The sequence below is a fragment of the Hypanus sabinus genome, chromosome 5, assembly GCF_030144855.1.
Source record: "Hypanus sabinus isolate sHypSab1 chromosome 5, sHypSab1.hap1, whole genome shotgun sequence".
NCBI lineage: Eukaryota > Metazoa > Chordata > Chondrichthyes > Myliobatiformes > Dasyatidae > Hypanus > Hypanus sabinus.
Window position 1 is genome coordinate 780,832 of NC_082710.1, and position 15,485 is coordinate 796,316.

A 15,485-nucleotide genomic window follows, 5' to 3' on the forward strand; every position below is an offset into this window, starting at 1 on the left:
AAAAAACCCTAACCACGTGGATGTTTTCAGAAGCTCAGCAGCTTGATGGATAGGTATTCACTGTGACTAACTGTAAGGAATACTTTCAATAGGTGTATGCGTCACGGTGACCACGGTGTAGCACCAAGTGAAATAGTCCCATATTTAATGCTCTTCTTGACCAAGATAAAATAACTTAACCCAAAATGAGATGTCATCTTCTGCAAAATTAATAGATACTGATCCTTTAAGTCCCAGGCCACATTATTATCCACAGGAATATACCTGGAAAAAAAAGGCTTTCACAAGATATTACAAAAGCAAGTTTACCATTGAAAATATATAATTTACACTCCACCTACCACACCAAGATTTAATTACTTCTACAGAACACCTCACGCTCTCCATGCAGGTTGCATACAGGATGTACTACTCTAACGTTGCATTCAAAATAATATAAATACACCTCTTTTTTTATTACAGTTCATTGTGGACATTAATGCTTTAGACACGTATGGCTCCTCTTTTACTCGAAGACGAAAAGCCAATGCGAAAGCACCACACGCTGTGTAATCCTCACTGAAGCCACAGACTAGTCCATGCAGCTTGGCATGAGGATTTTAAAATGATCTTCTGTATCGCTGGTACCATGAATTGGTGACTCTTAGTGCTCCATCATGTTATTCCATTACAAGTGCCTACTATCAGTCCAAAGAACGTTTCTAACCTTCCCACTTCCCGGACAGGATCGCGGCGAGGAGGTCGCCCCCTTGATCGTGGCTGAGAATGCACTCTTTTCTTGTGCCGCATTTTATGAATGAATTGATACAAGTCAATGCTTTCATCCGGTGGGAAAAGGAGACAAAGCTGTGTGCCACACTCAGGTTCAATTTCCTAAACAAATAAATGACTCAATGAATAAAGGGCAACACATTTCAAGTCTACAATAAATCAAGAAAGTTAACTGATATACCTGCCCATCCCGTCCAATTTTGACTGGTTTATTCTCATTCCAAAGATTGACAAGATGCCCTGTTTTTGTAAATGGCAACTCGCGTCTGGAAAAGAAAGTTAGAATATAATAAACAGCTAAATATTAAAACCATAAGATACAAGTAGGCCATTCGGCCCATCAAGTCTGCTCCAAAATTCAATCGGGGCTGATCCAATTCTTCCAGTCATCCCTACTCCCTTGCCTTCTCCCCATACCCTTTGATGCCCTGGCTAATCAAGAACCTTACCATCTCTGCCTTAAATACACCCAATAGCTTGGCCTCCACAGCTGCTCGTGGCAACAAATTCCACAGATTTACCACCCGCTGACTAAAGTAATTTCTCCACATCTCTGTTCTAAATAGACATCCTTCTATCCTGAAGTTGTGCCATCTTGTCCTGGACTCCCCTACCATGGGAAATAACTTTACCATATCCAATCTGTTCAGCACCTTTTAACATTCAGAATGTTTCTAAGAGAAACTCCTCATTCTCCTGAACTCCAGGGAACACAGCCCAAGAGCTGCCAGACATTCTTCATGGTAACCCTTTTATTCCCGGAATCATTCTTGCGAATCTTCTCTGAGCCCTCTCCAATGTCAGTATATCTGTTCTAAAATAAGGAGCCCAAAACTGCACACAATACTCCAAGTGTGGTCTCACGAGCTTGTTACAGACATATCCCTGCTCTTATATTCTATACTTTTAGAAATGAATGCCAACAATTCGCCTCCTTCACAACCGACTCAGCCTGGAGGTTAACCTTTAAGGTATCCTGCACAAGGACTCCCAAGTCCCTTTGCATCTCTGCATTTTGAATTCTTTCCCCATCTAAATAATAGTCTGCCTGTTTATTTCTTCCAAAGTGGATGACCATACACTTTCCAACATTATATTTCATTGGCCACTTCTTTGCCCATTCCCCTAAACTATCTAAGTCTCTCTGCGGGCTCTCTGTTTCCTCAGTACTACCCTCGCCTCCACCTTTCTTAGTATAATCGGCAAACTTAGCCACAAATCCATTGATCCCATAGACTAGGGGTCGGCAACGTTTACCACTGAAAGAGCCAATATGGACCCATTTCCCACAGAAAAGAAAACACTGGGAGCCACAAAACCCGTTTGACATTTAAAATGAAATAACACTGCATACAACGGTTTTTTTTTGCCTTTATGCTATGTATAAACAAACTATAATGTGTTGCATTTATGAAATTGATGAACTCCTGCAGAGAAAACGAAATTACATTTCTGCATGCAACAAAAACATTTTGAACTCCGAAAAAAAAGACGTTGGGTTGAAGGTTACTCCATAGTTAGCCTACCTTGGATCGAAGAATTAAAAGAAAGCGCGCACTGGCGGGTGTCAGGCATTGGCAGTGGTGATGTATATTAATAGCGATAAAAAAACATGTTGTAGCGGTGTGCTACACGCAGCGCTAAAATAACGACACTGCAGTCAAAGATAAATTTATTCGAACTAAACAGCCTTGCTTTAAAGCCTCCCTCAACCCGTCCCCGTGGGCGCGGATACTCCAAAAGACACGTACTCACAAACCCCCGTAGGCTATCTCCCTTAGCCGGAACGGTGGCTAATTGTGAGCCGGTTCGGATGTGCCAGGAAATGTGGTCTCCACAACGTTTTATTTAGATTGTGCAAGATCAACATAATCTTCAAATTTCGAATTACATTTCAAAAACTAACAAATCACGGGGAGCCGCAGCACAGAGATGAAAGAGCCGCATGCAGCTCCGGAGCCGTGGGTTGCCGACCCCTGCCATAGACCAAATCATTGACATACATCATAAAATATTCTGGAAATAAAAAACAGACAAGTACAGAAACAAACCCTTCGTACCCCAGTGTTGTGTCAAACTATGGAAATGTCCATATTCTTCCATTTCCCTCACATTTATGTGCTTATCTAAACATCTCTTAAAAGTGTCTAAATAGATCAGAGAACAATTTGCTGAATTTATGCAGTTATTTGATTCTCAGTTTTATTTGCTTGCAAAATATTTACATAAGAACATAAGTCATCCGACCCATCGAGCCTGCTCCACCATTCAGTAAGATCATGGCTGCTCTAACCATAGACTCATCTCCACCAACCTGCAGTGGAATGCTCCTCCTGCAGGACGTGGGAATTCATGGAACCTGAGGGTCTCCCTGATGACTACACCTGCGGGAAGTGCAGCCAACTCCAGCTCTAAAAGACCGTATTAATGAGCTGGAGCTGGATGAACTAAGGATCATACAGGAGGCAAAGCAATTGATTGGTAAGACATTTGAGCAGGTGGATAGAGGTCCTGTGAAGCTTAGGGAGATCCATATTATTCCCAGTGCCACAACCCAGGGAAGGTCAGAGCAGGAAGATAGCGCAGATGAATGAGTAGCTGAAGAGATGGTGCAGAGGGCAGGGTTTCAAGTTCTTGGATCATTGGAACCCTTTTCTGCGAAAGGGGCGACCTGTACAAATGGGGCAGGCTGCACCTGCACTGGAGAGGAACCTATATCCTGGGAGAAAAGTTTGCTAATGCTATTGGGGAGGGTTTAAACTAGATTTGCAGGGAGGTGTGAACCAAAGTGAAGAGCTAGAGGATGAGGCAGATGGCGCACAAGTAGAGACAGCTTGTAGGGAGCTTGTGAGGAGGGACAGGCAGATGATAGAGGAATCACTCAGCCAGATGGGTTGAAATGTGTCTATTTTAATGCAAAGAGCATCATAAACAAGGTGCAGAAACTTACAGCATGGATCAATACATGCAACTATGACATTGCAGCCATTGATGACTTGGAAACCTTGGGCAGAAAAGGCTGCTGAATGTGCCAGACTTTAGAGGTTTCAAATAGGACAGTGGGGGAAGCAAAAGAGGTGGGAGCGTGGCATTGCTAATCAGAGATAGTATCATGGCTGCAGGAAAGGAGGAAGTCGTGGATGGAAATCAGAAACATGAAGGAGGCAATGACTCTAGTGGGTGTTTCTTTATAGACCGCCCAATGGTAACAGACATCGAGGAGCAGATAGGGAGGCAGATTCTGGAATGGTGTTGTTGTGATGGGCAATTTTAACTTTCCGAATACTGACTGGCACCTCCTTGGAGCAAGGGATCTGGATGATGTGTTCAAGAAGGTTACCTGGCGTAATATGACAATAAGCCAACTAGAAGCGAGGCTGTACCTGATCTAGTATTGGGAAATGAGCCTGGTCAGGTGTGAGATCTCTTGGTGGGACAGCATTTTGGAGGTAGTAATCACAACTCTATCTCCTTTACCATAGCACTGGAGAGGGACAGAAGCAGATAATTTGGGAAACCATTTAATTCAGGTAGGGGGAATATGATGCTATTAGGCAGAAACATGGGAATAGAAATTGGGAACTTATGTTCTCAGGGAAATGCCCAGCAGAAGAGTGACAAATACTCAGGAAATATTTGCACGGCATTCTGCAGAGGTATGCTCCATTGAGGCAGGAAAAGGATAGTATGGTAAAAGATGTACAATGTACAATAGATGTAAAAAGTCTAGTCAAGAAGAAAAGCTCACAAAGGGTTCAAGAAACTAGGTACTGTTAGAGCTCTAGAAAATTACAAGGTTGCCAGGAAGGAGCTGAAGAATGAAATTAGGAGAGCTAGAAGGGGCCATGAAAAGGCCTTGGCGAGCAAGATTAAGGAAAACCCTAAGGCATTTTACAAGTATATGAAGAGCAAGAGGATGAGCCGTTTTAAGAATAGGACCAATCAGGTGCGATGGTGGAGATGTGTGCATGGAATCGGAGGAGGTAGTGGAGATACTTAATGAATACTTTCCTTCAATATTCACCAGGGAAAGGGATCTTGGCAATTGTGGGGATGACTTACAGCAGACTGAAATGCAGAGTATATAGACATTAAGAAAGAGGATGTGCTCGAACTTTTTAAAAGGTATTAAGTTAGACAAGTTGCTGTGTCCATATGAGATATACGCCAGGCTACTGTGGGAAGCGAGTGAGGAGATTGCTGAGCCTCTGGCAATGATCTTTGTATCATCAATTAGGGACGGGTGAAGTAGCAGAGGATTGGAGGGTTTCAAATGTTGTTCCCTGGTTCAAGAAACAAAATTAAAGACCAGTGAGTCTTACTTCAGTAGTGGGCAAGTTGCTGGATAAGATCCTGAGAGGCAGGGAGAGCCTTTATGAGCCTTTGGAGAGACATAATCTGATTAGGGGTAGTCAGCAAAGCTTTATCACGGGCAGGTTGTACCTTATGAGCCTAATTGAATTCTTTTCTTTTCTTTCTTTCTAAATCTTTTTATTAATATTAATAATATGGACAAAATACAGATGATATATTGATAAAGAAATTACCAACATACACATTCCATTACATATGAAAAAAAAACATACATAATAGTTACAATATAAATGAGTTTACCAAGACATAAGCCATAAGATATATGTATGGACATAGTAAATCTAAATATTTCATAATGTATAATATAAAAAAAACAGAAAAAAGAAAAAAAAACAAAAAAAAATTTATATAATGCAGAACTAACTAATCTAATCTAATAACTATAGCTAATAAGTAATATAAAAGAAAAAAAAACAAACAAGAGAGAAGGAAAAAAAAAAGTGGGCTGTTTATAATATCTCACAAAAATAAGTATTCATCAATGCCGTCACTTCCGGTCCTCTCAAAATCCATAAGCTAAAAGCTGGGAAATCAAATGTACTTGGCAAAGGGTCATATTACATCATATGAAAATGTTGAATAAATGGTCTCCATAACTTTTCAAATTTAATAGAAGTCTCAAAAGTACCACTTCTAATTTTTTCTAAATTTAAACATAACATAGTTTGAGAGAACCAATTAAATACAGTGGGAGGATCAATTTCTTTCCAATTCAACAATATAGATCTTCTAGCCATCAAAGTTAGAAATGCAATCATTCGACGGGCTGAAGAAGATAAATGCTGTGAATCTAACATTGGTAAACCAAAAATTGCGGTAATAGGATGAGGTTGTAAATCAATATTCAAAACCGCAGATATAATATCAAAAATATCTTTCCAATATTTCTCCAAAAATGAACACGACCAAAACATGTGAGTTAAAGACGCAATTTCAGAATGACATCTATCACAAATAGGACTTATATGAGAGTAAAAATGAGCTAATTTATCCTTGGACATATGGGCCCTATGTACAATTGAATTCTTTAAAGAATATAACAAATCACATTGATGAAGGTAGAGCAGTAGATATAGCGTATATGGATTTCAGTAATGGATTTGATAAGGTTCCCCATGCAAGGCTCCTTCAAAAAGTAAGGAGGCAGTAATAATTGTAGCTTTGCGGATCCAGAATTTGCTTGCCCACAGAAAGGGTGGTTGTGGAAGGTTTGTATTCTGCATGAAGAATGGTGACCAGTGGTCTTCTGCAGGGATCTGTTCTGGGACCCTTCCTCTTTGTGATTTTTATAAATTTCCTGGATGAAGGGTAGGTTAGTAAATTTGCTGATGACACACAAGTTGGGGGTGTTATGGGTAGTCTAGAGGGCTGTCAGAGGTTGTCAGCAGGACATCAATAAGATGTAGAATTGGGCTGAAAAGTGGCAGATGGAGTTCGACCTAGAAATGCGTGAAGTGGTTCACTGACAGAATAAAGCATTGATGGTAAGAGATCTTGGGCTCCATGTCCAGAAAACAATCAAAGCTGCTGCGCAGGTTGACAGTATTGTTAAGATGACGTTTGGTGTATTGACCTTCATCAACGGGGGAGTGAGTTCAAGAGCTGTGAGGTAATGTTACAGGTATAGAAGACCTTAATTAGACCCCAATTGGAGTACTGTGTTCATTTCTGGTCACCTCACCACAGAAAGAACATGGACACTATAGAGAGAGTGTGCAGAGGAGATTTTTAAGGATGTTGTCTGGATTGGAGAGCATGCCTTATGAGAACAGGTTGAGAGAACTTGGCCGTTTCTCCTTGGAGTAACGGACGATGAGAGATGACCTGATAGAGGTGTATAAGATGATGAGAGGCATTGATTGTATGGATAGCCAGAGGCTTTTCCCCAGGACTGAAACACAAGGGGGCATAGTTTTAAGGTGCTTGGAAGTAGGTATGAGGAGGATGTCAGAGGTAAGTTTATTAGAGCTAGGGTTAGGAATGCACTGCCAGCCATGGTGATAGAGGTAGATACAAATAAGTCTTTTAAGAGACTCTTAGTTAGGTACATGGAGCTTAGAAAAATAGAGAGATATGTAGTAGGGAAGTTCTTAGCCATTTCTAGAATAGATTACATGGCTGGCACAACACTGTGGGCCGAAGGCCTTGTAATGTGCTGTCGATTTCTATGTAATAACATTCCACTTACGTTCTTACAGCCTGCTGCACCTGCACACCAATCTTTTGTGATTCATACACAAGCACCACTGAGTCGCTCTGCACAGCAACATGCTGCAATCTTTTACCATTTAAATAATAATCTGATCTTCCACTTTTCCTTCCAAAGTGGATGACCTCGCATTTACCAGCATCGTACTCCATTTGAGAGACGCTTGCCCACTCACTTCACCTATCTATATCTCTCTACAGTCTCTCCGTATTCTCTGCACAATTTGCTTTTCCATTCAATTTAGTGTCATCAGTAAACTTATACTTGGTCCCTTTTATCAGATCATTAATGCATATCATGAACAGTGCCGACCTGCCAGAGACCAGAGAATTTTGGCAAGTTATGTGTGGAATGAGCTTCCTGTAGAAGTAGTAGAGGCCAGTTCAGTTGTGTCATTTAAGGTAAAATTGGATAGGTATATGGACAGGAGGAGGGTTATGGGCTGAGTGCGGGTAGGTGGGACAAGGTGAGATTAGGAGTTCGGCACGGACTAGGAGGGCCGAGATGGCCTGTTTCCATGCTGTGATTGTTATATGGTTATCACCAAAGCCTCTTCCATTTCTTTCAGTACCTAAGGATGCACTCCATTAAGATCAGGGGATAATTTGCTCAGCACTATCTCTTAGTGATAGTTGTATCAAGGTCCTCACCTCACCTCCCATCACATCCATATCATCCTCTGGCGCGTTAGAGAGCCCTCCACCGTGAAGACAGACAAAATATTTATTCAAAGAGTCTGCCATATCCTGATTACCCAATATGAACTCTTGTTCACCAAGGAACATACACTCACTTTAGCCATCTTTTTAGCTTTTACTATCCATTTTTATATTTTATGCTAGTTTATCTTTATAAAATATCTTCCCTTTCTTTATTGCTTGCTCAGTGATTCTTTGTTACTTTTAAAGCTTTCCCAATCTTCCAGTTTCACACTACCCTTGGCGACTTTATGATGCCTTCCTTTATTTCCTTGGGTATCCTTGGCTGGCTCCCACCACCCTTACTGTCCCTGCTTTTAACTGGAATATACTTTTGTTGAGCACCAGGCAAAATTTCTTTGGAAGTCTTCCAAGGTTCAACCATCCCACCATATAGCCTGCATTCCCAGTCTACCCTATCCAACTCCTCCCTCAACCTGTTGTAATCTCCCTTATTTGGGGATATCACACTGGCTTTAGATCAAACTACTACACACTCCATTTGTACAGGGAACTCAATCACACCGCGATCACTCTTTCCAAGAGGATACCCAACTACAAGATCGCTAATTTACCTGCATAGGACCAGATCCAAGACAGCGCATTCTTTTGTAGGTTCACTAACATGCTGTTCAAGAAAGCTATTACTTGTGCATTCCCTGAAGGCCTCCTCAAGACTGCCTCAAACAACTTTATTCACCCAACGTATGAGCAAGTTAAAGTCCCCCATGATAACTACTGTTCCATTCTCACAAGCCTCAGATATTTCTTGGTTTATTGCCTATGCACTGCAATGTTAGTATTCAGTGGCCTATAGACAACTCCCACCAGTGATTTTACCTTTACCATTCCTAATCTCTACCCAGAATGATTCAACATTCTGCTCCTTAGATGTTGTATCATCTCTATCACCTTGATTTTATTCATAATTAACAGTGCAACTCCACCTGCTTTACTTTCCTGCCTATCCTTCCATATCACCCAATATCTTTGGATATTAAATTCCCAATCCTCTCCACCCTAAAAACCACGTTTCTGAAACAGCCACTAAATCATACCCCTTTATACTGATTTGTACCACAAGTTCACGGACCTTGTTTCAAATACTAAGGGCGTTCAGATAAAGTGCCCTTGCACTCAGGGCACTGTTAAAATGTAGTAATCTGTCTCTTTGTCACTTGAATGAGAGGAGATCATATCGAAACATAAAATTATGAAAGGAATTGATAAGATAGAGGCAGCAAAGTTGTTTCCACTTGTAGGTGAGACTATAACTAGGGGATATAGTCTCAAGATTCGGGGGAGTAGATTTAGGATGGAGATGAGGAGAAACTGCTTTTCCCAGAGAGTGGTGACTATGGAATTTTCTGCCCAATGAAGCAGTGGAGGGTACTTCAGTACAGTCGGCCCTCCTTAACCACAGGGGATTGGTTCCAGGAACCCCCATGGATACCAAAACAAAACGTGGATGCTCAAGTCCCTTATTGAACCTATCTCGCAAGGTGGCACTTTAAGACCCGGTGGAGCTCTGAATCCGCAGTGTTTCTGTTCACAAAAATAATCACAATTACGATTGAAAATAAAGTGGAAATAATAAAGCGATCCGAAAGAGGTGAAACACCATCGGTCATTGGAAAAGCATTAGGCTACAGTCAGTCAACGATCGTAACAATATCGGATCGGATTAAGTGAGAAAGGCCCTGCCCTGATGAAAGCTACAATTATTGCGAAGCAATGCTATGATTTAATTATTGAAATACATACATTTAAGTGTTTTATATGCATTGAAAGGTAAAATATATACTACATACTAAGACAAACGTTTGACTGACGCTAAATAATACCAGATGTACCCATTCCAACTTACTTAGTAAGAGAACTTAGTTTCTTTTTTGATTCCCAATTCGCAGTAACCTGTGCACATCCTCCCATATACTTTAAATCATCTCTAGATTACTTATAATACCTAATATAATGTAAATGCAATGTAAATAGTTGTTATACTGCATTGTTAAGGGAATAATGACAAGAAAAAAAGTCTGTACATGCTCAAACAAGTGCTGGAGAGAGAACTCCTGGGTTTTCCCAATCCGTGGTTGGTTGAATCCGCGCATGAAAACCCGTGGATAAGGAGGGCCAACTGTAAATATATTTAAAACAAGGTTGGAAATAATTTTCAATATAGTACGAGAGTTAACGGTTATGGGCAAAAAGGCAGGTAAGTGGAGACAAGTCCATGGCCCGATGAGCCATGAATTTAAAAATAGAACATAGAATAGTACAGCACATTACAGGCCCTTTGGCCCACAGTGTTGTGCTGACCCTCAAACGCTGCCTCCCATATAACCCCACCCCTACCTTAAATTCCTCCATATACTTGTCTATTAGTCTCTTAAACTTCACTAGTGTGTCTGCCTCCACCACTGACTCAGGCAGTGCATTCCACGCATCAACCACTCTGAGTGAAAAACCTTCCTCTAATATCCCCCTTGAACTTCCCTCCCCTTACCTTAAAGCCATGTCCTCTTGTACTGAGCAGTGGTGTCCTGGGGAAGAGGCGCTGGCTGCCCACTTTGTCTATTTCTCTTAATATCTTGTACACCTCTATCAAGTCTCCTCTCCAAAGAGTAAAGCCCGAGCTCCCTTAATCTCTGATCATAATCCATACTCTCTGAACCAGGCAGTATCCTGGTAAATCTCTTCTGTACCCTTTCCAATGCTTCCACATCCTTCCTATAGTGAGGCAACCAGAACTGGAGACAGTACTCCAAGTGTGGCCTAACTAGAGTTTTATAGAGCTGCATTACATCCTGCCTCTGAAACTCTATCCCTTGACATATGAAAGCTAACACCCCATAAGCTTTCTTAGCTACCCTATCTACCTGTGAGGCAACTTTCAGGGATCCGTGGACATGTACCCCCAGATCCCTCGGCTCCTCCACACTACAAAGAATCCTGCCATTTACTTAGCACTCTGCTTGGAGTTTGTCCTTCCAAAGTGTACCACCTCACACTTCTCCAGGTTGAACCCCATCTACCACTGCTCAGCCCACTTCTGCATCCTATTAATGTCTCTCTGCAATCTTCGACAATCCTCTATACTATCTACAACACCACCAACCTTTGTGTTGTCTGCAAACTTGCGAACCCACCCTTCTACCCCCACATCCAGGTCGTTAATAAAAATCACGAAAAGTAGAGGTCCCAGAACAGATCCTTGTGGGACACCACTAATTCCAACCCTCCAATCTAAATGTACTCCCTCCACCATGACCCTCTGCCTTCTGCAGGCAAGCCAATTCTGAATCCACCTGGCCAAACTTCCCTGGATCCCATGCCTTCTGACTTTCTGAATAAGCCTACCATGTGGAACCTTGACAAATGCCTTACTAAAATTCATGTAGATCACATCCACTGCACTACCCTCATCTATATGGCTGGTCACCTCCTCAAAGAACTCTATCAGGCTTGTTAGGCATGATCTGCCCTTCACAAAGCCTTGCTGACTGTCCCTGATCAGACCACGATTCTCTGAATGCCCACAGATCCTATCTCTAAGAATCTTTTCCAGCAGCTTTCCCACCACAGACGTAAGGTTCACTGATCTATAATTACCTGGACTATCCCTACTACCTTTTTTGAACAAGGGGACAACATTCACCTCCCTCCAATCCTCTGGTACCATTCCTGTGGACAACGAGGACATAAAGATCCTAGCCAGAGGCTCAGCAATCTCTTCCCTCACCTCGTGAGCAGCCTAGGGAATATTCCGTCAGGCCCCGGAGACTTATCCGTCCTAATGTATTTTAACAACTCCAATACCTCCTCTCCCTTAATGTCAACATGCTCCAGAACATCAACCTCACTCATATTGTCCTCACCGTCATCAAGTTCCCTCTCAGTGGTGAATACCGAAGAGAAGTATTCATTGAGAACCTCACTCACTTCCACAGCCTCCAGGCACATCTTCCCACTTTTAACCCTAATCAGTCCTACTCTTACTCCTGTCATCCTTTTGTTCTTCACATAATTGAAGAATGTCTTGGGGTTTTCCTTCACCCTACTCGCCAAGGCCTTCTCATGACCCCTTCTTGCTCTTCTCAGTCCCTTCGTAAGCTCCTTTCTTGCTACCCTAAATAGACCCATCTGATCCTTGCTTCCTAAACCTTATGTATGCTGCCTTCTTCCACCTGACTAGATTTTCCCCTTCACTTGTCACCCATGGTTCCTTCACTCTTCCATTCTTTATTTTCCTCACTGTGACAAATTTATCCCTAACATCCTGCAAGATATCTCTAAACTTCGACCACATGTCCATAGTACATTTTCCTGCAAAAACATCATCCCAATTTACACCTGCAAGTTCTTGCCTTATAGCCTCATAATTCACCCTTCCCCAATTAAAAAATTTTCCTGTCCTCTCTGATTCTATCCTTTTCCATGATAATGCTAAAGGTCACGGAGTGGTGATCACTGTCCCCCAGATGCTCACCCACTGACCGATCTGTGACCTGACCCCGTTCGTTACCTAATAATAGATCTAGTATGGCATTCCCCAGTCGGCCTGTCAATCCATCCTGGACACACTTAACAAATTCTGCCCCATCTAAACCCTTGGAACTAATCAAGTGCCAATTGATATTAGGGAAGTTAAAGTCACCCATGATAACAACCCTGTTATTTTTGCACCTTTCCAAAATCTGCTTCCCATTCTGATCCTCGGTATCTCTGCTGCTACCAGGGGGGCTACAGAATACCCCCAGTAGAGTAACTGCTTCCTCCCTGGTCCTGACTTCCACCCATACTGACTCAAAAGAGGATCCTGCTACATTACCCACCCTTTCTGTAGCTGCAATAGTATCCCTGACCAGTAATGCCACCCCACCTCCCCTTTTGCCCCCCTCCCTATCCCTTTTAAAACAATGAAGTCCAGGAATATTGAGAATCCATTCCTGCCCTGGTGCCAGCCAAGTCTCCATAATGGCCACTACATCATAATTCCACGTATGTATCCAAGCTCTCAGTTCATCACCTTTGTTCCTGATGCTTCTTGCATTGAAGTACACACACTTTAGCCCTTCTACCTCACTAACTTTATACTCTTTATTCTGCTGCTCTTTCCTCAAAGCCTCTCTATATGTTAGATCTGGCTTTACTCCATGCACTTCTTTCACTGCTCTATCGCTCTGGGTCCCATCCCCCTTGCAAATTAGTTTAAATCCTCCTGAACTATGCTAGCAAACCTACCAGCAAGGATATTGCTCCTCCTCGAGTTCAGGTGCAACCCATCCAATCTGTACAGGTCCCACCTTCCCCAGAAGAGATCCCAATGGTCCAAAAATCTAAAACCCTGCCCCCTGCACCAACTCCTCAGCCACGCATTGAACTGTCATCTGCTCCAATTCTTACCATCACTATCATGTAAGTACTGGCAGCAAACCTAAGAACGCCACCCTTGAGGTCCTGTTCTTCAGCCTTCTACCTAGTTCCCGAAACTCACACTTCAGGACCTCATCCCTCTTCCTGCCTATGTCGTTGGTCCTGTTACGAGGGATGAACAGCTCTGATGGGCAGAAAGGTGCAAGGTTGCCCATGTCCCCCTCCCCTGGGAGAATTACAAACCGTTACTGTTGCCAGGCTGTTAATGAGAGAGAAAGAGATGGAACAAAACATACTGGGACTGGAACATTTGCTTCAGACAAGGGAGAGATAACCCCGGGGGAGAGAGACCATATTATGATTCCTGTAAGACTCACGGCACCGGAGAGGGCTGGTTTGATGGGCTAAGCCATTCAAAACTGATTGACACCTGAGACCCCATGAGTAGGGATAAAAGTGAGGTCTGGGGAGACACCCCTCAGACGCACCAAGAGACACACTAGTGAGCACTGTTTAAGGATTGGAACCCACGAGAAAAGTGTGGGGCATCGGAGACCGAAGGAAGGATCGGTCGATTTTAACTGTTTATAGCGAGGCCAGTGGGGGCTTGTGTGTGTGTGTCCACCCTTGCTTGGGTGACGATTCCACCATAGAAGAACGGTCTAGCTAAAGGTCAGAAGGGTCATACCTGAATGGCCACAACACATCGACGGATCAAGAAACAGAAAGGAAGGTTTGCATGACTGTAGCTGTCACTGTTCGCTCGCGCTCTCTCTCTCTCTCCCTCCAACGGTTACAACAAAAGAACCAACAACTACCTCAGCCTACATGAACTGAACTTTATACTTTCCCATGATAATTCCTGATCCCCTAGACGACGATAGAGATTGATTATTATTATACCCACACTTTTAGGTTTAGTATTGCTAATGTGTATTATCTGTATATTTGCATTGTTGACATTGATTTGTATATTTTTACTAATAAACACTGTTTTGAAAATAGTACCAGACTCCAATGGATACTTCTATCTTTGCTGGTAAGACACCCAGTTACGGGGTACATAACAGTCCCATCATGTATCACGACTTCTGGTTGCTTTCCCTCTCATACCAGGATGTCATGCACCCGGTCAGAGACATCCCGGACCCTGGCACCTGGGAGGCAACAAACCATGCGGGATTCCTTCTCACGTCCACAAAATCTCCTATCTGCTCCCCTGACTGTAGAGTCTCCAATGACGACAGCTCTCCTCTTCTCCGTCCCATCCTTCTGCACCACAGGGTCAGACTCAGTGCCAGAGGACATGCCACCGTGGCTCACACCTGGTCGGTCATCCTCACCAACAGCATCCAGGACGGTAAACTTATTATTCAGGGGAATGGCTACAGGGGTGCTCTGCACTACCTCTCTACTCCCCTTTGCTTTCCCCCCCTCGGACTGTCACCCAATGACCTGCTTCCTGCAGCCTAGGTGTGACTACTTCCCTGTAGCTCTCATCTGTGACTGCCTCATTCTCCCTTATGAGTTGAAGGTCATCCAGTTGCTGCTCCAGATTCCTCACACGTTTATTCCTCATGCAATTTATTGAATGGCGGAGCAGGATGGACGGGCCAGATGGCCTACTCCTGCTCCTATTTCTTATATTGACGTTTCTGCACTCCACCCTTATTTGTCTCTTTTTTGTTTTGTTTTTCCTTTATCCACACTTTTTCTTTTACCTTATCCATACTTCTTCTATCTGTTGAACCCACCCCCACCATTTAGATTGAAGCCCAATCCACAGCTATGCGATTCACTAGAATCTAAGTCCTATCACAGTTCAGGTGAAGCCCCTCCCAATGGAACAGCTTCCTCCTTCCCCAACTGTTGCCAGTTTCCCATGAATTCAAACTTACTTTTCCCACGTCAATCCTTCAGCCACAGATTTAACTCTCTAATCTTCTTGACCCTGTGCCTATTTGCACGTAGCTCAGGTAGTAATCCAGAGGTTACCACCTTTTTGGTTCTGCTTTTTAATTTAGGCCCTAGCTGCTCAAATTTTCTCAGCAGAA

The 15,485-nt window shown here is 42.8% G+C and overlaps 1 protein-coding gene across 3 annotated transcripts in view; it reads right to left on the reverse strand.

Moving 5' to 3' along the window:
* Positions 1–15,485, reverse strand: part of ythdc1 (YTH N6-methyladenosine RNA binding protein C1) — a 97,827-nt gene that overhangs the window by 14,408 nt on the left and 67,934 nt on the right. For all 3 annotated transcript variants that reach the window (XM_059969284.1, XM_059969283.1, XM_059969282.1), the window contains 2 exons: positions 953–1,037; positions 707–873 (listed from right to left, as the gene is read on the reverse strand). In XM_059969284.1, coding sequence (XP_059825267.1) covers positions 707–873; positions 953–1,037 — 252 coding nt within the window. The remainder of the gene's footprint in view (positions 1–706; positions 874–952; positions 1,038–15,485) is intronic.